This window comes from Dermochelys coriacea, chromosome 8 (assembly GCF_009764565.3).
Source record: "Dermochelys coriacea isolate rDerCor1 chromosome 8, rDerCor1.pri.v4, whole genome shotgun sequence".
NCBI classification, from domain to species: Eukaryota; Metazoa; Chordata; order Testudines; family Dermochelyidae; genus Dermochelys; species Dermochelys coriacea.
The window spans coordinates 89674377-89700930 of NC_050075.1; the positions used below are offsets into that span (position 1 = coordinate 89674377).

Consider the following 26554-nt stretch of genomic DNA (forward strand, 5'->3'; position numbering starts at 1 on the left):
TGCAAAGTGAAATTAGTGGTTGATGAACAATTTGGAATCTCTCTTCTTAGTTTTAAAAAATCCACACATCTCATGCCTTCCAGCTACGCATACATAAATTATGAACAGAACATACACCAATTAGCTACAAAAAGATCAGTACCATCAACCCTCACTACCTTTGCCACAATCATCCTGCTAACTCAGAAATGCCCTGAAGGTCAGCAAACTTGGGTTCTCTCCAACAAATGGGGACAGTGAACTCCTGAATCAAGATCTGTCTCTTGGGAAATACAAGCCTTATATGGCTTTAAAGATCACTTTCCACACCTTAAACTCCACCTGAAAGCAAATAAGGAGACAGTGATGTCTTTGGAGCACTAGTGTAACGCACTCCCTGAAGCTAAAAACACAAGTGAGCTGCTTCATTCAGCTGCAGTTGTAGCTTCATGCTCCTCAAGTAGGGCACATTACTGTAATCCAATCTGCAGGTCACAAAGATCTAGGTAACTCTGGAGGTCACGAAGAGCTAGATGACCTGCCTAGGTTCACATTAGAGCGAAATGGTGCAATCTTTTTCCAAAGCATACATGGAAAAAGTCATTTTTAGCCAATGTCACCTAGTATTCCAGAGGCAAGGGGGGACCAAAATAATCCCTACAACCAGAATTTCCGGAAGGGCTCAGCACCCACAAAACAGTCAGATTTTCAAGAGTTCAGTTCCATGTGGGGAATTTAAATATGTAACTAGATTCTCAGAAGAGTTCAGCATTTTGGGGAGCATGTTGGATGCTAAATTATTTTGAAAATCTGCCCCCAACTGTCTGTGCTGAGCACTTGAAAATCTGACTCCCGAGTTCATTGGAAAATCTGGCCCCAAATCACAATCCTCTTTGAAAAGGTGTAAATTCCTGTTAATTAAGGGAACAGTCACCATCCCTGCAAAATCGTCATAATTCTGCTTCCCCATATAACCAGCACAACGCCATGTTATTTTCATCCTGGCTTCTATCACAACCTAGTGGTGGAAAGGCAAACCACCTAAGTTTGCTGAAAAAGAGACCTACAGCTCTATAATACCAACTCATCCCGGATATAAAATTCAAGTTTATACTACAAAATTGCACAAGCCCAGTGTTCCTCCTCTTAGCCAAAGGATATTTTAATGGAGAGGAGCAGGGTCTGGATGCATTCTGCTTATGTCTCATTCTGTGCAGTTGTTTGGAAACAATGCAGAAAGTACACAGGTCCTGGGAAGAAATTTGGAATGTTTGATATATAACGTTTTAAGCGAATGAGTTCTACTTTGATGATTTTCCATGGTTTATAAATCAGACCAATCTGGGATTATATTCTCAGGAACAAGGAAAGACACCTCTCCAACTTCAAGGTTGCCACCCCTGCCGAACTGCAGATTGCGACTCCAAACCTTTGAAGTGAGCTGTAGCTCATGAAAGCTTATGCTCAAATAAATGTGTTTGTCTCTAAGGTGCCACAAGTACTCCTTTTCTTTTTGCAAACCTTTGAGATTCTACGGGTGTTCAAAAAATGATCTGAAACCTTTTTTAAAAACCTAACCAGAACTATCAATTTTTAACTATCCTCCATCATGAAAATGGCTGAATTGTTTAAAACTTTAAACTTTAAATAATAATAACAATAATAATAATAATAATAATAAAAAATACAACAGAGGCAAACATAAAGCATGGGAAATTTTACTCTGCAAGGTTAAAGTTTTCAAAGCTATATGCAAATGAAAGTGGGATGTTGTGTCAGAAAATGTTAGGGAACCTTAATAGGTGTCACCTAAAACAGACAATTTCAAGAGCAAAATTCCAAGGACCTACTTTTAAATGATACCCCTGGCTAACCCAGAAGTAATATTAATGGTGACTTCATATGAAGTGGCTATTTCAAATCAGAACACAGAAACAAATGATCACTATGACTGGGGCAATATAAAAGGCTAAGCAAGGTGGAAAATGTTCAGGACAAGTGGGGTTAAAAGAGCATTTTACTTGGTTCCAATGCTTTCTACTCCACATCAGAAAAAATATCTTAAAATGAAAATTAACATGCTGAGCACTTTAGATTTAAAATTAAGTTTATTGTATATACTACTCTGGATTTTACTTGTAAATATATTTTCCATCTGATATTATATCTTGTTTTCAGTCATCTACTAATGAAACTGCCCCTCTAGCTCGTGTGTATGTGCGCGTGTACATAAAGAACTAGAGGAGCAGTTTCTTTAATAAATGACTGAAAATGATATTGGTCAGTATTACAGATTAGTCAAATGTGACTAATGGGTCTGGTCTGAAACAGCACACTGTGCTTCTGATAAAAGGCTGGGAAATCCAGAGTGGAAAACTGGATGATAACTCATCTTTTTAAAATGATAGTTTATAAATATTATTTCTTCCTCCCCTCGTAGTTAACCTTTTTTCCTGTTTATCATGCCAGATAAGGTTGCTGAGTTAGGGGCAGCACTGCAGACAGATGAAGAGTTAGCTCAGTCAGGGGCAGAGAGTAGGTGGGATCAGAAGTCAGTCCCAGGAGCACTTTCCAGTGCATGGTTTGCTCTTTCTAAAGACACTAGTGTGCAGCATTACTTCCTCTTGCTCCCCAGACTTTCCAACAAATCACTCAAGTCCATCTTTTGTCCCTTTACAATTGCTCACCATCACTCAGCATTCCCCTCTGTACCCAACTACATCCAGCCCCTCTGTCTCGGGAGATTCTGCCCCACCAGGGGTAGCGGGTTCTTCTCTCCCACTCTCCTTGAGGCTAGGAGCTTTTTCTCCTCCTCCTCGAGGCTGGCATTCTGGGAAAAGGCTTGTTCTTTGCCTCCTGGGCAGGGAAAAAGGAAAGGAGAGGAGGGCCTGGGTTCAGCCTATGATAGCCTAGAATGCAGGTCCCAAAGCTCAGGCCCCTCAATGTATAGACCTCCCGCTCCTTTCAAAGACCAAGCCCTTTCCAGAGGCAGCATTAAATAATGGATAGGTACAAGGTAGGATGGGGAGAGAAAAACAGTCCCCTGTGCTGGAAGAATCACACTGGTTCTCTCTGCTGTTGCTGCTGGAAACTGCAGGCAGAAGCTTAAAAATACTACTATCTCTAATAAAAAAAATTAGGCTCTGCAGGCTTACTGGGATATCTTTCTAGACTCAGCATAGGATGACATTCCACCTGTCTCCTTCCTGGGAACTGCTCTATCTTCAGCCACTCTGTGCCCTTGCTCCAGCCTTATCAAAGAGCAGCAGTACCCAGGATTTTCTCCCTTCCCCCTACTCCCCTACTGGAATGGACAGTTAATATTGTTAGGGCTGCTCCGCTCCTGAATCCCTTCTTCTCCCTCTTAAAGCAGCAGTGGCTCCTGGGCTGCTTTGTTCCAAGGCTGTTCTCTGTCTTCACACACACAAAAGGGCCATCAGCTCCAGCTGCTTCATTCAGCTCAGTCACCTGAGAGCCAGTGCATTGTTTTCAGATGAAGAGAGGCAGTGATGGCAGCAGACAGGTTGGGGAAAGGGGAAGAAATGAAAATAAAAGGGAAGGAGCCAACTGATGGGCAAGAATGGATGCAGAAGGAATGGCCAAGGATAGGAAACAAAGAAGAGGAAAAAGACTTCCAAAGGTGCTGATAAGCTTTCTATTTGCATTCCAACTTCAGAGACTTATCTGCACCAGATAGGAGAACTCTGCATTTCGTTCACCATTAAATATAATCAAATTTTCTGGTTTTCAAATAGCAATATTCATATACAATCAATACTAAGAAATGTAAATGCCATAATAAAATATATCCCCAAATGTACTGCCAGTAATTTTCTAATCCTGAGATTTATATTTGTACAACTTTATTTGACATGAATTACAGTGAAGTTCGCCATCTAGTTACTAAGTTTTGAAGTACCATACAAATGAGCTAACGGTAATTTTCTAAATGTTAAAACGTACTCATGCCTCTGCATTAGATACTCTCACAATGGGTCAGTTTTCCAGCACTAATCTTCATTTTTGCATATGCACTGAATAACAAGCACAAATATTAGTAGTTAGACATAGTAGTAGTAGTAATTATGTTTATTACAGTAATGCCTGGGGACCAACCAAGAATTTGGATCTCCCTGCACCAGGCAAACAAAGAGTGATAGACAGTCCCGAACCAAAAAGGTTATGATCTAAATATGAATATTTTTCTTGAAGTTCATCCCATGGACAAAACTACAGACACAGTTCTTAGCAGGTGGAAAACTGTGCCTGAACAAGGGGAAGCTGGATTGAATTCAGATTGAAAATCTGACCCAAGATGTATATATTGTACTTTAAAATGAATTTAATTAAAAGCAGAAAGCTTACTTGTTTGATGTTCCATGCAAATTTGTCAATAATGTAAAGTTATTTCTCACACTTCGTAAACTTGCCAGGACCTAAAGTAAACAAAAACATATAGTATTTTACAAACATGCACATTTTCAATATATGTATTAATATAGGAGCATAGATGCTGAAGGACAACTTTCTATTCCATTCAATTTATCTATGATATTATAGTCTAAACAAAGAGGCTATTTGAAATTTACCTGCGCAAAAGGTGTAACAATCAGGTCATCTCCATGTCTAAAATAAATGAAAAAAAAAAGAATGAATCATTGTATGTCAGAGAATAATTATCAGTATTTTAGTACAGTACATACACATACTCATCAAATTGTATGATGTAAAAATTCTGCACAGAATGTAATCATTAATATACAGACAGCCAAAGCAAGCATTATGCTAGTCTTTTATTTTGTACTGCAACTTTTGCTTGCTAGCAAATAGATGTATCTACTAAAGTGGGTGGGCACCCATTCAGTTCACACAAACACAATATATGCATATTCAAATTGGCAAGATGGGTACTCAACTGCCTGACTTATGTAAGTAAAACTCAAGGCTGGAACTAAAAACCGGCTCCTTAACATTTATGAGCAAATATAAATATTTATATCAAACACAGTTTAATTTCAAATTGGAAAAAGAATATTTTACAATGCAATGTTTTCTCAAATAGCCCCACTATTCAAAAGTAAGTCTTTACTACACGTACTGTTTCTTTAAATTACATGTTTCAGAATAACAGCCGTGTTAGTCTGTATTCGCAAAAAGAAAAGGAGTACTTGTGGCACCTTAGAGACTAACAAAGTTATTAGAGCATAAGCTTTCGTGAGCTACAGCTCACTTCAGCGGATGCATCCACCAAATGCATCCGATGAAGTGAGCTGTAGCTCACGAAAGCTTATGCTCTAATAAATTTGTTAGTCTCTAAGGTGCCACAAGTACTCCTTTTTTTTTAAATTACATAAAAGCTTGCTCCTAATGGAAATGGCCCCTAGTCACAGTGCATGTTCAATAGACAAAAAACAACTGAAGCTGGAAAAACTGCTCAGTTTTGGTAACACAAGGCAATAAATGCCAGGAAATTCAAAGTTAAGGTGGCTTACTCATACTGTGATGGAAAAAAAAGCATAACAGTCTGAGTAAAGGTCATCTTTGAATTTCCTGGCTTTTGTTGATTTGTGTCACAGCCTTTAATGGTATTTAAACATTGTTTCTTGTCTGTAGATTTTCATCATGGAAGATTAGAGAATATGTACTGTGAAAAATGCATTACTATCTTTGGTGGGAGGTTTTGGTAAATATTATGTATTTGTATTTATAATCAACTAAATATGTACTGAGCATTTTATCCAGTTGAGTACATATCATACCAAGCTTTTTATACTACACATACTTTAGTATGCAGATTTGCATTGATTGACCTTAGCCATTACAAAAAATCCTTTTGCTTCAGCAGATAATTATATTTTTTGTCAAATATAAAACATATTGTGAGCTTATAATATATTATTTACATAATTTAGAGATGTTACAGTCTCTTATGTAATTATTTGCTAAATGCTAACTATAGCTAGAGATTTTTTGGTAGGTATTTCTCATGATAGCTGGACCATCTTCCTAACTTTTAATTTCTATTACACTATAAAATATTTATAATTCATATAATGTATAATAATCTATTTAACTTTTGTTTTTAGAGAAAAAAAGACAGCTTTTGAACTTAATGGAGAATAAGTGCTGTTCTTAATTTGTAAATGTATTTGCTCTCACATTAACAGCCCATGCCTGAAATTTTGAATTTATACATGTTCCTGATAACACCACATATATCCAATGTTCTTATTTTCTGAGGTCATGGCATTTATACATAATTTCCTGTGTGTGCATTAATACCAATTTTTCAGGACTCTACAGGGCTTAATTTCTGCTCTAAAATAGGCAATAAGTTAATATTTAGAAATGAAATAAAGCCCCAATACCTTTAATTAATTTTGAAAGTTTTGTGTCTAAGGTTTATATAGCCCCTCCACCAGTAATTACTATGGTACTCCACAAGGCCCTTTAGAAATACTTATACAAATCCTATAAGCTTCCATTAAAATGCTACAGGATCTGAGAGATCCTTCACACTCATGAAAAACAAAAACACACTATAATCCATTATACTTCACCTATTTACTGCCCCCCATTTCTAATTATGAATCTATTTTTTATGAAACCACCACCTATTTTATAAATTAATGCCAACTGGTAATTGGATATAGACACAGTGTGCAAGGTCAGCAGATCCAATCTCGTCTTCAATAACCACCATTGGGTGGCTACTTAACTGATCCATGAAATGAGTTCACCGTCTCAAAACAGGAGTCTATCATAAAACCTGCCCTCACGATTGGCACTAGTTGGCATAGCCTTGGTAGTCTCTGTAGCGAGATTAAAAACTGATTAGACATGAAGAATGAACTACCCACCAGTAGCTGAGCTGCCTTGAGACAGCTCCTGCTGGTCATGGGAACATGAGCAGAGCTGCATGGGAAAACGAGGACTGCAGCAGCCTCATGCTTGATCTGATCTATAGAAAGAATCTTCAATTTCTGGCACCTTTCCCCAGAATTAAATTCATTTGAAAAATTATCTCATTTTTTTTCCTCCATATAACGTTATGAATATTGAGGCCTTTGCCCAATAAGAGGCATTCAGTTGCTGAAATATAATTACTGGCACATAGGTTTGGTTACCTGCCTTCATTTAAAGCATGGAAAGGTGTGTCTAATGAGGCCAGTTTCTCCACTGACATGTGGTCTTCTACCAAGCCACCAAGAAAAAGGCAACAGAAAAATGTTAAAATGTGCACTTTAAACTAAAGGACTGCAAATCAAGTAAACCTATTTAATGTACATGACATATTTTGTACCAATCCTGTCTGCCCATCCATCTATATATGTTTGCTAACATGGTCTTCACTGTATTATATTAACCATACATTACAAAAAACCAAAATATCATATAAAAACGTAAGAATATATTTGAAATATAAGGTAAGTGATTTAGGTAATTTGGCTGAAAATAACAATAAACCTCATCTATTAAAAATTAACCAATTTTCATACAACAAGTAACAAGTAAACAACAACGCTTTTTCAGAACATTGATTTGTAATGCTCTTCTACTAGCTGGGAAACATTTTTTAGGCTAATACATTGAGTCTTGTGAGCACATAGCTGGGGGTCATGAACTCCTGATTTGGCCTGTGTTGTTTAATAAAAACCACTTTGCCTCAGGTTCTCCCTCTATAAAATACATAATTACCTCTTTGGGGTATTATGAGGATTACAGAGATGTTCGTAAAGTGCTTGGTCTTATTATTGTGATGAGTGATGTAAATTAGATTCACACTCACTGTTCACTTGGAAGAGATGAGTTCCTGGACATAGTCTTTGGTGATAAGTCATAGTCACTGTCTGATCTGTAAAGAAATGACTCCCGGCGCTGGCTGTGGCCTGGAAAAGTGGTATGCAATACAAGTCCTGAAGAAGAACTGGCCTGCGGGTCCAATGGGCTGCGACCTGATGATGGGCCATTTTCCACATCAAAGCTGTGAACGAAATACATATTGTTTCATGCACGTTTGCTGATATTATTTTCAGAGCATAGCATAAAACTTTTTAAATTACCCTGGTATGGTGCAGTGCTTTCAAATATAGGAGGCAGAGTTTTACATTTTTTGGGGGGGGTTTCAACCTGTGGCAAGGCCTGCCCTCTCCTGAACAGATGTATTAAAGAAAGGAAGAGGGCACAGGAATACACTCTGCCCTGCATCAGCAGCATGGCTCCTGAACTCTCTGAGTGGCTGCTTTGCTCCAGCCCTCCAATTTCACTCACAAATGCACTTTTGCTGATATAGTGCAGAATTTTGCTCCAAGTTAACATATTTACCTTCCAGCTCCTTCTTCCACTGTACATATTTTCTCTTCCTCCAGTCTGAACTTTGCTGAGCTCAACATACTTGTATCCACTCAACACACAAACAGATTACTCCTCCAGGCTCCGTGATTTTCTTCTACCCTCTCTCCAGGGTTACACTTGTGATACAGGTCAACTCCCTTTTACTAATCTCAGTTAGCTGAGCCCAGTGACGATCCTCACAACGTTAACATGCAATAATGTAGATGAAATGCACACAATCCAGTTGACATACTCGAACAGCATTATTGAACAAGCTAGTCCAGGCCCAGCTTTAATAGTTGTGTCTAGTATGAGATATGAGCTAACAGACAGTTTTCAAGGCTTAACACAGATGCACATAAAATAGTTGACTTCAGAATGGTACAAAGCTTACTGTTAGGGAATAGGTACCAGGAAATCCTGGTAGCTGAAAGTAGCTGAATACCAATCTCACCATACTCATTTGAAGGTACAAAGATGGTGAAGGACTTGAAGAACTATTCTATCCATATGCAGTGTAATATTTCCCTTTAGAATGCATGCAGCTCAGCTCAGCAACTGTAATCCGCACTGCAGCCAACCACTGACAGCAGTCGAAGTTACGCATCCTCAACAATTCTGTAAGTCAGGACACTTATTTAGGTGCCTAATTTCATGCAACCAAGTGTGAAGATTGTGGCCTGTACTTTCAAATACATTTCACAGCTTAACCATTGTGAGAAATACTTCTTTAGCTCATCCACTTTCAAACTGCTAGATTGAGCAAAATGGAGTTTGTTTTTTATTTAAAATCTTCTGTCACCGTTTCCATACACACGCACTTTCTTACGGGTTTATAACTTGGCTGTTGCAGCATGTGGTTGAAGTCACTTTGGACATTTTAATAGGAGACACCCCTCATAAACTCCCAAAATAAGCAGGCTGGCCAGTTTTGGTTGGGTTTTTGGAACCAGTCTGACTGATGTAAATACCGTATGTGCTGCAATATCCAAGCAAAACCAAAATGAATTAAGGATAAATTCAGTCTGTATTTTCTTGCTTTTTTAGGTTTATGTCAAAGCCTGTTTGTTATTATACAGGGCTAAATTGTGTTCCATTATATGCAAATAGTTCCATTGAAATCAATGGCTGTGACTCAGGGCCGGCTCTACTGTTTTTGCAGTCCAAGCAGTGAAAAAACCTGTCGCCACCGAATTGCTACCACGGACGGCAGAACGGAGAAGCTGCCGCCGCGGAAACTCTGCTGCCCCTTTCTGACTGCTGCCCCAAGCACCTGCTTGGAACGCTGGTGCCTGGAGCCGGCCCTGCTGTGACTATGATTTAAGATAGAGTAACTTTACTGTTTATTAATGCGGGTGTCAGTTTTGGGTCTATACTTTTATTTATTTGCAGTGTTTGTTTTGGCTACATTAGTGTCCTGCAACTTCCTCGATAATTCTTTTCTAAAGGTTTACTTAAAGTGTGACTGAGAAATTTGAGTAGACATCAGTTGTTCCATTAGCAATGAAATACACATATTTATTTTGAAGTTTGTGTATAACACCTTTGCGGAGCCATCTAATTTCTTGTTTGTATTCCCATATGGCATGTAACCACAGAAAACTCAAGTGCTCACAACATCACTGCTATGCACAACTGAAACAGGAACCATGGATAGGAAGTAATAATGGGTGCATGTAACTGATCCCATAGTTCATGAAAAGGGGGTATGGGTTCTATAAAAAGAACCTTGACCCTTTCTGGTTCTTCAGTATTTATTTCATAAAACTGATTCTTGAGAAGTTTGATCAGTGTTTTATAACTGGTGTTCAATTTAAACTAAAAAAGTGAAATCTCCATTTGTAAACTACAATATTGTAGACAGAATAATTGTAGGCCAATCTGGTCCACTAAGCCACTACCCTCTCCTCATTCAGGAAGTGAGTAAACAATAATAATAATTATTTTAAAAAATCTGAAACGTTTATTTTAACCACCATCATGTGGACTAGCCTAAACTGAGAACCTGGAAGATTTCCTTACTGTAATCCCGGTCTTCCTCCTCCTTCCCTTCCAGCTGGCTGCTACCTACACTTGTCCTGTCTAATGATGGATTGTAAGTTCTTTTGGGTGGGGAGCTCATTTATCTATTTGTCTTGTAAAATGCACAACATGCTCTTGACATCTGTAAAAATAAATAAATAGTAAGCAAGGCATTGCTGAGCTACTACACGGGAGGGCTGATCAGATGTGCCAATCCGTTATACACCAGGACATGAAGTCACTGTTAAGGTTCTACATTAGTGTGCGAGTTGGATGAAGTTTAGGGTGTGTATTTCTTTTTGTGTCTGTTGAAGTTGGACGTGAAACCCTTATAGGCTGTGAGTGCATTAGGTGGCAAAGAACACAGGAGACTTTTCTCTTCCCTTCTTACTTTAAGGTTTTATTAAACATGTTATTTCCTCTGTCTGGAGGGTTTGAATTATGCCTGAAAGCAACCCTAACTTCCAGCAAATGAGGAGAGGCATTGCTGAGATATGACACAGGAAGGTTGGTGAAGTATGCAAGAAAGACAGCAAAGCTACAGATGCCTAAAGGACCTGAGGGTTAAAAAAAAAGGCTTTTTGAAGAAAATCAGTGACTATGGTTTTAATATTTTCTCTCTTTGTGAGCTAAGTTATGCATTTGGAAGCATCACCCTTATGAACTGTAGGGAATTTTTTTTTTAAAGCAGATGGATATGCAAAGAAATCCCAGTGCAAGCCAGGTTACTTGACAGGTCTTGCAGAGAGAGAATGAGAATCTTACAGTACAGAAATGAACTGTTATTACAGACAGGATGATCAGGATCAACCAAAACATTCTGGATCTCAACACCCTCCCCACAAACTCGCTCCTGCCACCATTATGGGCTGAACAAAAACTATAGATACAAGCATCCTCAAGCTTTTAGGCAAGCCAGATTCAGATCTAGAAGTCCACTTTAGATCTGAACTTTGTGGCTTGGGGCTTTTTCTATGTTATGATATTTATATCATTCTAACAGCTGAGCAAAGGCATAGAGAGTTATTGTGGTGACACATACTATTGTCCCCTTCCAAACACCAGGCACCAAGCATATACTTAGTGTTACTTTCTGCACAAACACTTCAGCCTCTCATAGATTAAAATCAGAATTCTTTTTCTTGACAAGCAATGAGTCACAATGTTACCCTCAAGCTGTTATCTAACTGAATAGGGGGTGACTACAGCAACTCGTCTTGAAACAGCAGTAACAGCCAAAGCATCGGAAGTATATGCTGCCTACTCTAGTGTGGCAATTCGTGCAAGAAACATTTTTTGAAGAACTGTTTATTTAATATACCAAATACCATGTATTTATTCATAAAAGAACAACTGATAAAGTACCAGTAGCAACACATTGTGCACGGAGAACTGGGCAGGTGAAACATAAATGTACCATTATGTACATTTGTATTTGGGTTCAGATTTTTCATAGTTTTAATGTTTCTAGAAACTACATATTGGGCTGGAAAAATACAAAACCAGATCTTCTTTTGGCCTTTCAGTTCCCTGAAGCTGGATATACAACAAGTTATTTAGCTCAAGATTTATTCTGGCAAGTAAATGACTCCTTAAGGCATTACAAAACGCCATGAAAATGATAAAAGCAAAGAACAATATTAAGATATGTGACATGGTTAAGGTTCCTATGAAACCCAAATTCACTGCACTAGTTTATACAGTATGCAATGAAGGAGATTCCTATAATCACTATGCTATATTATGGCACTTAACAATGGCTTAAGTACATCTACAAAATGATATATAGCTGAATAGATATCAGTGTTGTCTTTTATGAATGACTCAGTATATATCCTTAATGTGCACAGAAAATCAACAGAAAAAGCTCAGCTAAATAACAATGGTATTTACAGACATCTAGCTAAAAGACACACATACCCTAATTGTAAAATTTGATCATAGAGGGCTCTTCAATCTAGCAGACAAAGATATAACAAGATCCAGTAGCTGGAAGTTGAAGCTAGCCAAAGTCACATTAGAAATAAGCTGCACATTTTAAACAGTGGGGGTAATTAAACACTGGAACAATTTACCAAGAATTATGGTGGATTCTCCATCACTGGAAATTTTTAAATCAAGATTGGATTTTTTCTAAAATATCTGCTCTAGTTCAAACAGGAATTAATTCAGAAAAGTCCTATGGCTTTTGGTTTTACACAGGTGGTCACTTTAGATGATCACCGGGACCCTTCTGGCTTTATAATCTATGGTAAAATAGGCGTTTGTTAATGATTGACTTGTGTAAACTACGAAGTCTATATGCAAAAAAATAATTGAAAAGCAAAGACTGAATTGCTGGTCTATTAAAAAGGTTAGAGTAGATTCCTACTGTAGAAAGACTTATTGAGATAAATGGCCTTTTACATAATCCCTGAGGCCTTTTTATTTTTAAAGAAACAGACACATCTGTGCAATTCAGGAACAGGCATGAATCATCAACCAGACATTAGTTGGGTTGAGTTCATTCCAAAGATCATTGAACAGCAACAGAAACAAAACAACAGATCAAAAGGGAAACTCCATGGACACCGCTCGTCAGCAAAGAGTAAGACTGACATGAAAACGAAACCAAGAACATATTCAGACTAGAAACCAGAAAAAGAGAAGAATTTTACCATATCCTGTGAACTGCTGTTCCATCAGGACCAAATCCTGGCCACTACATGGATCCACAGTGGGGAGGGAGAAACCGCTTCTCACCCCACACCTGCAGAAGGGCCAGGCAGAATTGCAGCCTTTGTATCTGAGGGAGCACAGGAGCTGCTCTGTGCCTACTGTCCTGGGAGGGCATGAACCCCACAAAAGAGTAAGATGGAACATAGAGGAGGCAATGGCACAGCTCCCCTATACACCAACCCAGGGCCATCCTTAGCTATTCTAGGGCCCTATGCAGCCCACCCGCGGGGGAGGGGGAAAGGGGCAGGCCTCCGCAGGGAGGGTGGGGGTCTGTCTTGAGGGATTGGGGCAACCACCCCCAGCACTCACCAGTGACACGGCTGCGGCCAGGCCGCTTCACTTCCCACCGCTGGTGAGTGCAGGCCTGGCCCTGCTGCATTCCTCAGGGGAGCGGGGGTGGGGCTGGGACGGAGCGTGGTGGGAAGAGGTGGGACTCGGGTGGGGAAGGGACGGGGGGTGGGAAGAGGTGGGGTGGGGTGGGGCTGGGGCAGAGGCAGGGCTGGGGCAATACACAGCTGCGCAGGGCACCAGGAAATGTGGTGCCCCAAATTTCCTGGTGCCCTACGCAGCCGCGTACTTTGCGTATGGGTAAGGATGGCCCTGTACCAACCCAAGGAGCTGGCTGGCCACAGCGGAGTAGTAAGTGGAAACCCCAAAAGCAGTGTGTGCGTTACTTCTGCAATGCCACAGAGTCCTGGGAGAAGACAGTATGTCTGCTTGTGCTCCCTCTGGGACAATGTGGCTGTACCATTAGGTACATTCAAGCCCTTCATATTTACTCTGTCTTATTAAGGAAACTCCCAGGAGTCACTGGGAATGTTAGGTCTGCAGGGAACACAGAATTAAAAGGGATCTTGTATTCTTCTATGGATGAAAAATGCTATATAAAAAGCTAGGTATTATTATTATTATTATTACTTTATTATTATATTATTCAAGATATTTCTCTAATATAAATGAGAATATTTTGTAATAATAATAAAAATAAAGTAATAATAATAATAGAACCAGGGAAGCCTTTTGCCTTATATCTGTATTTAGTAACATAATTTATTTTAACAAGGGGAACTGCATTCTCCCTCAGTCCTTCTGCATTTCAAGCCCTAATAAAACCATAATAAACAGTAAGAACAAAAAAAGAACAAGGAGTACTTGTGGCACCTTAGAGATTAACAAATGTATTTGCACATGAGCTTTTGTGGGCTGAAACCCACTTCATTGGATGCATGCAGTGGAAAATACAGTAGGAAGATAGATAGATATATACACAGAGAACATGAAAAAATGGGTGTTGCCATACCCACTATAACGAGAATAATCAGTTAAGGTGAGCTATTATCAGCAGAAGAAAAAAAACCTTTTGTAGTAATAATCAGGATGGCCTGTTTCCAACAGTTGACAAGAGGGTGTAACAGTAGGGGGAAAAATAAGCATGGGGAAATATTTTTACTTTGCGTAATCACCCATCCACTCCCAGTCTTTATTCGAGCCTAATTTAATGGTGTCCAGTTTGCAAATTAATTTCAATTCAGCAGTTTCTCGCTGGAGTCTGTTTTTAAAGTTTTTTTGTTTTAGTATTGCCACTTTTAGGTCTGTAATCAAGTGACCAGGGAGATTGAAGTGTTCTCCAACTGGTTTTTGAATGTTATAATTCTTGACGTCTGATTTGTGTCCATTTATTCTTTTGCGTAGAGATTGTCCGGTTTGGCCAATGTACATGGCAGAGGGGCATTGCTGGCATATATCACATTGGCAGGTGAATGAGCCTCTGATAGTGCAAGAACAGAGACAGCCACTAGATGGCACAAGTTAGCAGTAGCTTGCTTAGACACCTGCTGACTGAGGCACTTGTTTTAGTCACAGATGCAAAAACTATTACTGCAACAAGTTAATAAACAGAAGTAACACAATGAAATGCCAAGAGAAATTCCGCTTGAATGTAAAATACAACTAAGTCCTACACACCATGCTGGAAAACACACAGACTTAATAAAAAACAAACCCACAATTTGCCCACATTCTGCTCTTCATAGAATATCAGGGTTGGAAGGGACCTCAGGAGGTCTTCTAGTCCAACCCCCTGCTCAAAGCAGGACCAATCCCCAATTTTTGCCCCAGATCCCTAAATGGCCCCCTCAAAGATTGAACTCAGAACCCTGGGTTTAGCAGGCCAAGGCTAAAACCACTGAGCTAGCCATCCCTGCTCTTTACATAGTGAAGCCCCACTGAATTCAAAGTGATTGCACTGAGTAATTTAGGGGGCAAATCCAATTAGTACCTTCATAACCAAAGAGATTTCCTGGGGAGAAGGACTGGTGTGTTTCCTATTGTACAGGATTTGGAATGAGGAGGGTCTGCTCTATTAGATGGGAGGGGTCAGAGGATCCATGGCTCAGTAGATCCTCCTGTCCTCCCTCAAGGTCATCTTGAGGCAGCGAAGTCCATTGGGCAGAAGTAACTGACTCAGAGTGGCTGCAGAGCGACTCCACAGTCTCTTTCATGTGATCCCTGCAGAGATGCGACACTCCATAAGAACGGCCATACTGGGTCAGACCAAAGGTCCATCTAGCCTAGTATCCTGTCTTCCGACAGTGGCCAATGCCTGGTGTTCCAGAGGGGATGAACAGAACAGGTAATCATGAAGTGAGCCATTCCCTGTCTCCCATTCCCAGATTCTGGCAAACTGAGGTTAGGACATCATCCCTGCGTATCCTGGCTAATAGCCATTGATGGGACCTATCCTCCATGAATTTATCTAGTTCTTTTTTGAACCCTGTTGTAGTCTTGGCCTTCACAACATCCTCTGGCGAAGAGTTCCACAGGATGACTGTGCATTGTGTGAAGAAATATTTCCTTTTGTTTGTTTTAAACATGCTGCCTATTAATTTCATTTAGTGACCCCTACTTCTTGTGTTATGAGAAGGAGTAAATAACACTTCCTTATTTACTTTCTTCACACCCGTCATGATTTTATAGACCGCTATCACATTCCCCCTTAGTCGTCTCTTTTCCAGGCTGAAAAGTCCCACTCTTATTAATCTCTCCTTGTACGGCTGCTGTTCCATACACCATTCATTACAATCATTATTGTTGCCCTTTTCTGAACTTTTTCCAATTTCAATGTATCTTTTTTGAGATGGGCCGACTACATCTGCATGCAGTAATCAAGATTTGAGTGTACCATGGATTTATATAGAGGCAATACGATATTTTCTGTCTTATTATCTATCCCTTTCCTAATGGTTCCCAACATTCTTAATGATTCATAACATTGTTTGCTTCTTTGACTGCTGCTGCACATGTTTTCAGAGAACTATCCATAATGACTCCAAGATCTTTCCTTCGTGGTAACAGCTAATTTAGACCCCATCATTTTATACATATAGTTGGGATTATGTTTTCCAATGTGCATTACTTTGAAATTCAATGTTGGTAAATGCATCTGCCATTTTGTTGCGCAGTCACCGAGTTTTGAGAGATCCTTTTGTAGCTCTTCTCAGTCTGTCTTGGACTGAGCTATCTTGAGTAGTTTTGTATCATCTGCAAATTTTGTCACCTCACTGTTTACCCCTTTTTCCAGATCATTTATGAATATGCTGAATAGGACTCCTCCCAGTACAGACCTTTGAAAACTGATCATTTATTCCTACCCTTTGTTTCCTATCTTTTAACCAGGTACCAATCCATGAGAGGACCTTCCCTCTTATCCCATGACAAGCTTACCTTGTTTAAAAGCCTTTGGTGAGGGACCTTGTCAAAGGCTTTCTGAAAATCTAAGTACACTATATCCTCTGGTTTCCCTTTGGAGATGCGCATGTTGACGCCCTCAAAGAATTCTAGTAGATTGGTGAGGTATGATTTCCCTTTACAAAAAACATGTTGACTCTTCTCCAACAAATTATGTTCATCTATGTGTCTGACAATTTTGTTCTTTACTATAGTTTCAATCAGTTTGCCTGGTACTGAAGTCAGCCTTACCAGCCTGTAATTGCTGGGATTGCATCTGGAGTCCTTTTTAAAAATTGGCATCACAGTAGCTATTTTCCAGTCATTTGGTACAGAAGCTGATTTAAATGATAGGTTACAGACTACAGTTAGTAGTTCTACAATTTCACATTTAAGTTCCTTCAGAACTCTTGGGTGAATACCATCTGGTCCTGGTGACTTATTACTGTTTAGTTTATTAATTTGTTCCAAAACCTCCTCTAATGACACCTCAATCTGGGACAGTTCCTCAGATTTCTCACCTAAGAAGAATGGCTCAGGTTTGGGAATCTCCCTCACGTCTTCAGCTGTGAAGACCAGTGCAAAGTAGAACTGTCGATTAATCGCCGTTAACTCACATGATTAACTCAAAAATTAATCACAATTAAACAATTAATCGTGATTAATTGCAGTTTTAATCGCATTGTTAAACAATAGAATACCAATTGAAATTTATTAAATATTATTGGATGTTTTTCTACATTTTCAAATTTATTGATTTCAATAACAACACAGAATACAAAGTGTACACTGCTCATTTTATATAATTTGTTATTACAAATAATTGCACTGTAAACATGATAAACAAAAGAAACAGCATTTTTCAATTCACTTCATACAAGTATTGTAGTGCAATCTCTTTACCGTGAAAGTGCAAATTACAAATGTATTTTTTTTTTGTTACATAACTGCACTCAAAACCAAAACAGTGCAAAACTTTAGCACCTACAAGTCCACTCAACCATACTTCTTGTTCAGCCAATCGCTAACACAAACAAGTTTGTTTGCATTTAAGGGAGATAATGCTGCCCTCTTCTTATTTACAATGTCAGCAGAAAGTGAGACCAGGAGTTCGCATGGGACTTTTGTAACCGGTATTGCAAGATATTTACATGCCAGATATACTAAACATTCGTATGCACCTTCATGCTTCGGCCACCGTTCCACAGAACATGCTTACATGCTGATGATGCTTGTTAAAAAAAATAATGCGTTAATTAAATTTGTGACTGAACTCCTTAGGGGGAATTGCATGTCTCTGGATCTATTTTACCTGCATTCTGCCATATATTTCATGTTATAGCAGTCTCGGATGATGACTCAGCACAGGCTGTTCATTTTAAGAACACTTTCACTGCAGATCTGACAAAACGCGAAGAAGGTACCAATGTGAGATTTCTAAAGATAGCTACAGCATTCAACCCAAGGTTTCAGAATCTGAAATGCCTTCCAAAATCTGAGAAGGATGAGGTATGGAGCATGCTTTCAGAAGTCTTAAAAGAGCAACACTCCAATGCGAAACTACAGAACCCAAACCACCAAAAAAGAAAATCAGCCTTCTGCTGGTGGCATCTGACCCAGATGATGAAAATGAACATGCATCTGTTTGCACTGCTTTGGATTGTTATCGAGCAGAACCCGTCATCAGCATGGAATGTCCTCTGGAATGGTGGTTGAAGCATGAAGGGACATATGAATCTTTAGCGCATCTGTCATGTAAATATTTTGCAGAGGCAGCTACAATAGTGCCATGAGAACATCTGCTCTCACTTTCAGGTGACACTGGGAACAAGAAGCGGACAGCATTATCTCCTGCAAATGTAAACAAACTTGTTTGTCTGAGCAATTGGCTGAACAAGAAGTAGGACTGAGTGGACTTGTAGGCTCTAAAGTTTTCCATTGTTTTATTTTTGAATGAAGGTTTTTTTCAAATATAATTCTACATTTGTAAATTCAACTTTCATGATAAAGAGATTGCACTACAGTACTTGTATTAGGTGAATTGAAAACATATTTTTTTTTTGTTTTTAACAGTGCAAATATTTGTAATCAAAAATAAATATAAAGTTAGCACTGTACACTTTGTATTCCATGCTATAATTGAGATCAATATATTTGAAAATATAAAAAAATCCAAAAATTTAAATAAATGGTATTCTATTATTAACAGAGCGATTAATCATGATTAATTTTTTTAATCACTTGACAGTCCTAATGCAAAGAATTAATTTAGTTTCTCTGCAATGACCTTAACGTCCTTGAGTCCTCCTTTAGAATCTTGATCGTGCAGTGACCCCACTGGTTATTTAGCCGGCTTCCTGCTTCTGAAGTACTTACAAATTTTTTTGCTATTACTTTTTGAGTCTTTGGCTAGCTTTTCTTCAAAGTCTTTTTTGGCCTTCCTAATTATATTTTTACACTTCATTTGCCAGAGTTTATGCTCCTTTCTATTTTCCTCAATAGGATTTAACTTCCACATTTTAAAGGATGCCTTTTTGCCTCTTGCTGCTTCTTTTACTTTGTTGTTTAGACACAGTGGCACTTAATTGGTTCTCTTACTATGTTTTTTAATTTGGGGTGACCAGACAGCAAGTGTGAAAAATCAGGATGGGGATGGGGGGGGATAATAAGCGCCTGCATAAGACAAAGCCCCAAATATTAGGACTGTCCCTATAACATTGGGACATCTGGTCACCCTACATATACATTTAAGTTGAGCCTCTATTATAGTGTCTTTAAAATTTTCCATGCAGCTTGCTAGGATTTGACTTTTGGCGCTGTAACTTTTAATTTCTGTTCAACTAACCTCCTCATTTTTTTTGTAGCTCCCCTTTCTGAAATTAAATGCTAAATGTTGGGCTGCTGTGGTAGTTCTCCCTGCCACAGGGATGTTAAATGTAATTATATTATGGTCAATATTACCAAGCGGTCCAGCTATATTCACCTCTTAGACCAGATCCCGTGTTCCACTTAAGACTAAATCAAGAATTGCCTCTCCTCTTGTGGGTTCCAGGACTAGCTGCTCCAAGCAGCAGTCATTTAAGGTGTCAAGAAACTTTATCTCTGCATCCTGACATCCTGAGGTGACATGTCCCCAGTCAACATGGGGATAGCTGAAATCCCCCATTATTATTTAGTTTTTTATTTTCATAGTCTCTCTAATCTCTCTGAGTATTTCACAGTCACTATCCCCATCTTGGTCAGGTGGTCGGTAATATATCTCTACTGCTATATTATTATTAGAGCATGGAATTACTATCCATTGAGCGTCTATGGTACAGTTTGATTCCTTTAAGATTTTTACTTCATTTGATTCTATGCTTTCTTTCACATATGGTGACCAGCACGACCTGTTCTGTCTTTCAGATATATTTTGTACCCTGGTATTACTGTGTCCCATTGATTATCCTCATTCCATCAAGTTTCTATGAGGCCTATTATATCAATATTCTCATTTAATACAAGGCACTCTATTTCACCCACCTTATTATTTAGACTTCTAGCATTGGTATATAAGCACTTCAAAAATTCTCACTTTTTAGCTGTCTGCCATTACATGATGTAATTGAATAGGACTTCTTTTCATTTGACTGTTTCTCATCAGATTCTACCTGTATTTTATCATCTTCCATCCTCTCCTCCTTACGAGGACATAGAAAATCTCAATTAATAGATCCTCCTCACCTAAGGGATGTCTCTGTCTGAACCACATGCTCCTCTGCTTTTCCCAAGCCCTTAGTTTAAAAATTGTTCTGTGACCTTTTTAATTTTAAGTGCCAGCAATCTGGTTCCATTTTGGTTTAGGTGGAACCCATCCTTCCTGTATAGGTTCCCCCTTTCCCAAAAGTTTTGCCAGTTCCTAATAAGTCTAAACCCCTCCTCCCTACACCATCGTTTCATCTACGAATTGAGACCCTGCAGTTCTGCCTGTCTCACTGGCCCTGCGCGTGGAACTGGAAGTATTTCAGAGAATGCTACCATGGAGGTCCTGGACTTCAATGTCTTATCTAAAAGCCTAAATTTGGCTTCCAGGACCTCTCTCCTATCCTTCCCTTTGTCACTGTTACCCATGACCACCGTCTCCTCTCCAGCACTGCATATAAGTCTATCTCGATGTCTCGAGACATCTGCAACCTTCGCACCAGGCAGGCAAGTCTCCATGTGGTTCTCCCGGTCATTGCAAACTCAACGATCTATGTTTCTAATGATCGAATTGCCCATTATTAACACCTGTCTCTTCCTAATAACAGGAGTTCTCTCACCCCGGAGAGGTATCCTCAGTGCGACAGGATACCACATCATCATCTGGAAGGAGGGTCCCAACTATGGGATCGTTTCCCTCTGCTCCAGTTGGATGTTCTCCTTCCCTGAGACTTTCATCCTCCTCAGAAGCACAGAGGGTGTCAGACTGGGGGTGGGACTGTTCTACTGTGTCCTGGAAGGTCTCATCTATGTACCACTCTGTTTCCTCCAGTTCAGCCACTCTGGTCTCCAAAGCCCGTACATTCTCTCTGAGGGCCAGGAGCTTCTTGCTCCAATGCACACATACTCCACCTGCCCATAGGGCAGGTAATCAAACAAGCTGCATTGGGTGCAATAAACTGGGTAGCCCCAACTCTGTTGCTGAACTTCTGCCTGCATTCTCTTTTTACTCCTGAAGCTCGTTTCTTTATTGTTGTTTTGTTTTTATCAGGGGGTGTTTTTGGCTTTAAGTTTAAGGAATATTTAGTGTATCTAGCCCCACCCCCCAAGACAGCCCCTCTAAACTCCTTCACAAAACTCCCCTGTTAGCTGCTCCTTTTTGCTATCTCCTCTGGTCGCTTAGGAGTGGGCTTTTTAAAGCCGTGGTCTTCCTGAATAGTCCTGCCCCCTGGTTAAGGTTGATGAGTGCTAAAGAGCTTAGGGATCAAAGCCTCGTTAAGAAGCTAGGATCAGCACATGATCTACCCAAACAGAATGCTAGTTCCTAGATTTTCTCCTTAGAACAGCATTTGTCACAAATCTTTCTATGGGAATAACAAATTATATATCTCCTCATGGCCTGAAGAAGAGACTGAATCTGGAATGCATACACAGAGTTCCTAATCTAATTTCTTCATCAGATTCTGGGTGTGTCCTACCAACATGCTAATTATATTTCTATTTCCAGGTCTGATTGAAGTCCATGGCAGGGTCTTGCTTTAATTTCCGAAAAAAGGAGAGATTTGGTTTAACATTCTGAATTTCATTTGAATTCTCATTGCATATCCTGTGGTTGCTGTACCTCTTCTTGGTCTCATTGTAATCTTCATACTGTCTCAAGATGTAGGATAAAAATATATAAAATTAAGACATCAGCAGTTTTTATACATTTTTTGCTCATGTGACAAAACCATTTAACCTGAGAAGAGAATCAATCCTACATAATAGATAAACTACATTCTGTTCTGAGTTCCACAAACACATCCAAGGGTCCTTTTTTTGGCCATTTAACACCCTCCAGTGAAAAATAAAAATTTCCATAGCTGCTATGGTGCCATCATTGCTCCCTGCAGTGGAATTTCAGGTGATTCTAACAGATGTTGCTAATGATAAAGCTCATCTTACAGTGACCAAAATCTCTTCCCCACAAGACAGCAACTAATATTCTGGTTAGATTTTCAGATTCATTAAGCGTGCTTTCCTAAAGGGTCCTTGGCAAATGCAGTTACTTCCATCTTCAGCACTTTACATTAATGGCCTCTTCTAGATGCTATCTAATTTTGTGCACCTGTTTCACATTATCAGAACAGCTTGTTATTTTTTCTGAATGGCCTTTTTAAATCTGTAAACAAGCGTACTTAAAACCAGACATTCTTTCATCATCACTAAGATCCAATATAATGCTTATCATATCACTACATAAAACACGACAGAGAAGACAGACTCAGAGTGCCCATCCTGGACATATTATGATATACAAGACAAATCAATGTTTATCACTATAGGCCAGTTCCTGAAAGATGCTGAGCACTGTCAACACCCAATTAAAATTGATGGGAATTGTGGGTGCTCAGTGATCTCAGGATCTGACCCTGTAAAGCTGCCTCTTGAGACTTCACATAAAATAATCCTTTAACCTAAAATGTCTAATACCCAGAGATTGAGTAAATGTAACAATTATTCATTTTTGGGCTAACTTCACCCTTCCCCTCCTGGTCATGATTGCCCCTTGGTACAAGGAGGGAGGGGATGAGATCAGTGAAATCCACACAAGAGATCTGCACTGAGGTTGTGTTGTGGTGCTCAGCACTGCAGGAATTTAATGTACATGCCTGGTGGGGCATTTGGGGGTATCTGTGAATCTGTGACTATGTGGGTCCCTTAGTCATTCAGCGCTTCACAGGATGAGTGTCTCTGTTTGGGGGAAAAGAGGAGGTTCAACCCATGCAGAAATGACTGCAGCCCTAAGGCTGCCATAGAAGCAGTGAAGTAGCTCTATCTTTGCCTATCCCCACTCCCTCTTTGCCATTCCTGCTCCTCTCCAGCTTCTGGGCCTACTTGGCACAGAAGGGAGAATTTCCCCTTTTACCTGAAATGAGAAATTAGATGTTACAACATTGTCCACAAAGCTAGATATGCTATCCCATCTATCCTCCTAGCGAGTCTTTTATACTGCCCTCATCACCAAGTAGTCTGAGAGCCTGAATTCAGATTCCAGCAGAATAACCTCCCTCATCTTCAAAATACTCCCTGGATTTGCTTCTCCCTTAGCACTCTTTCCTTACCGCCACCCATTTATTCTCCTCTCTGTTCCCTATGCACCTCAAATACTAGACTTATTTTTCTGCCCTTCTCCAATACTGACCCCCATCAGACACAGCCTTCCTGCATTTAGTGGCTACTCTGACCAGTTCAAAAGACTTATTCCTTCTCCCTAGTGTATTGCATCCACTAAACAATAGAACAAAATCTCATGCTTAATACTTCAAGGTGGCCACAGTACTCTTCATTAGTGCTATGCTTGATTTCCATTGGATAATTGTATGACATGAAATATCCTGCCTTATTTACTAGTATTTGTAAGTGTAATCTGTCATCTACTGTGAAACATGTTATTAAACCTCTGCATGAATTATAAAGAGAAATGGATGTTTACCTGAATTTATTTTCTCTGAATACACAGGTTCAGTATTCTTACCTCAGAGTTCTCCATTTCCATGGAGTTTGGGGTATGGGGGAGGGAGTGTATGGGGAGACTTTGGCATACCAGTAAAGTGCCTGAAACCACTATGGCTTATTGCTAAAAGCAGCCAAGTCAGCAGGCTGTAAATTGGCCATTCAGCACTCTCCAGTTTGACCAAGGCAGGAGCGGGGAATGGAGCTGGGGGGGGGGTAATGACTTTTGGGTGCCACAGAAAGGGCAGCTTGATCCACATCCTTCCTGATAAGAATTGTGTTGAAGTGGCTGATGCATGCATTTTCAAAGAGCAGGATGTGCTCCAGGATTGGGGTCTATTGGGTCCTCAAGGCTGCAAACTCTGGACAAACCCATACCTGGTTAATCGATAATCAGAAGGAACTTCTTGCTTGACTATTGAAACTGCTTACTTAAGTTTTCTTTAAGGGACATGTCATTCTATTACTAATGTATAAATAAGGGGAAAAAGTTTGAGGTAGTTGGACTCTTTTTGGACTCTCCCTCTGGATACATCTTGCAGTCCCCACCTGCAGACGGAAGATTTGGCCACCGGAAGCCTGCCGCTGTGCCACTCGAGAGCCACACTCAGCTGTGGTAATTATCAAGGGTTGGGGGCGTTTTACTAACCTTTTGCGGACGTGTGTAAGTGCTTGAGACTAAGTAAAATTTAGCTTTAAGTGAAAGCACTCGTGTTGTCCTGTTTGTGCCAGCCATTTATCGGCCGGATGGCTGTGTCTCCCCTGATTTATTTCCTGACACCACCTCGCACTGAGTGAAAGTTTCCAAGAGCTTTGGGTTGAAAGAACTCTGGGTAACAGGGAGGGAGAGATTATGGAGATAATAGAACCAGAACTGTCTATCACCGAGTGGAGCTCTGCCCTACTCACCATGTAGAATGATTCGAGGGCTGCAATGTGTTTAAATTATGACTGGAAATTGACTTGAATCCGGATCCAAAACACCCTTGAACTATCGGAAATGGAACTAACCTTTCCAACTCAGACCTAGCTCTAACGTATTTCAAAGGCAAAAATAATATTAACTGGGAAATGAGTCCCACCCCCCACTAAGATATTCTCCTGGCACAGCATGCAAAACTCCCCTTGACGTCACTGATTTCCCGCTGTAGTGCTTGGTTTGCGAGATTCTTGCTATGACTTCAGCTCTCTTGACTTGCATACTGTATCTGTATGATCATCACTGTAGTATCTGAGGGTGAGAGACCTATGAGAAACTGAATCAGCTCTCATAGCTCTGTTCACATATCACTTTAAAATAATAGTTTAACTGGTTTCATTTCCCTCTACAGCAGAACACATCTATTCAATATAAGCATAGTTAGTTTTCCAAGTTTTGTACACAGTCCTCATTTTGAACGTTTTTTTTCCTTTTCAATTGTCTTCTTGTCAAAATTAAGATAGTCCTTCTCATCATAACTGTTTACTATGAAGAAGACATTGTGCTACCTGCTTGTTCAACATCAGATGTAATTACTGCCTTAAATTTCAACTGTTAATACATTCAGGAGTTGAACTGTTACTTCACCCTGTTCCCACACATTCATTCAGCAGGTAGATGTATTAAATCAGAGAGCAGTTGTTCCTGCACGATTTGCTTTTAACATTTTCTGCCATGAGGACAGTTTATTTACTCGAAGACATTTGTAGCCATTTGAAGCCCTGGTATAGCTGCATCAGTGTTACCAACAGCCTATGCTTTAGGGTAGACAGGGTGCAGAAGTTTTTACTGCAGAGTAGATGACATGGCATTGAAAGTGCTTGCCCAAGTCTAAATTAGAAAGATGGATTTGTGATTCTCCTAGCAGAGACGAGACCTGAGAAAATACTAAATATATTAATGTAATCTTTTAAACTATACTGTATGAATTTTAGATAGATAAATACCTCAAAAACATTACCCTACAATACACTAAAAATAAATACTGAGTTTCTGCTTCCCTATTTCATATTCTATTAAATCCATCAGTTGTAACCTTCCTAAGCTGCACGTCTCATGTGGTCCGGCTGTTTTGTCATCTCACAATGGTTTATTTCCACTAGTCTCCAGAGAATGGAGGACACAGTTGGAAATCTCAGATGCCCTCTCTATTCTTACAACAACAGTTTTTAAATGCAAATGCGTGAGACATCCAGGCAATCCTTTCCTAGCAAAAGCAGCAATACACGTGAACTATGTGAAGGGTTGTCTTTAACATAAAAAACATGGTTCTCTCCTTTCTCACCTATTGCTGCACAAAACCCAAGTTACTAATAAGCTATAAAAAGTATGGTGTCTCATGCTAAAATGAAGCAATTGCATTGCTTGCCCGGTGCTATACACCATACTGCACTTTCCTTCCAAAATGCATCACATAATCTGCTCCTGGCAGAAAGATTACAATCACCAATAAAATGTTTCCATTTGTGCCTACCCCTTTGATATCAGCAATAACTGGCAGCATGAGGAGAAGGAAGAATACCTTGCCTACTGGATATAATAATTGAAAATCAAATTCTCTTGTGGAGAAATCTTGAAGGGTGCTGGGCACCAGGGTGCTGAGCCAAAAGAAAAGAATAA

General features: G+C 39.6%; 1 protein-coding gene across 1 annotated transcript in view; it reads right to left on the minus strand.

Annotated features, from left to right (window-relative positions):
- The window catches only part of PDE4B (phosphodiesterase 4B), a 300133-nt gene that overhangs the window by 82659 nt on the left and 190920 nt on the right, over nucleotides 1-26554 (minus strand). The window contains exons 2-4 of the mRNA XM_038414110.2: nucleotides 7769-7963; nucleotides 4569-4605; nucleotides 4345-4415 (exon numbers count right to left, since the gene is read on the minus strand). Coding sequence (XP_038270038.1) covers nucleotides 4345-4415; nucleotides 4569-4605; nucleotides 7769-7963 — 303 coding nt within the window. The remainder of the gene's footprint in view (nucleotides 1-4344; nucleotides 4416-4568; nucleotides 4606-7768; nucleotides 7964-26554) is intronic.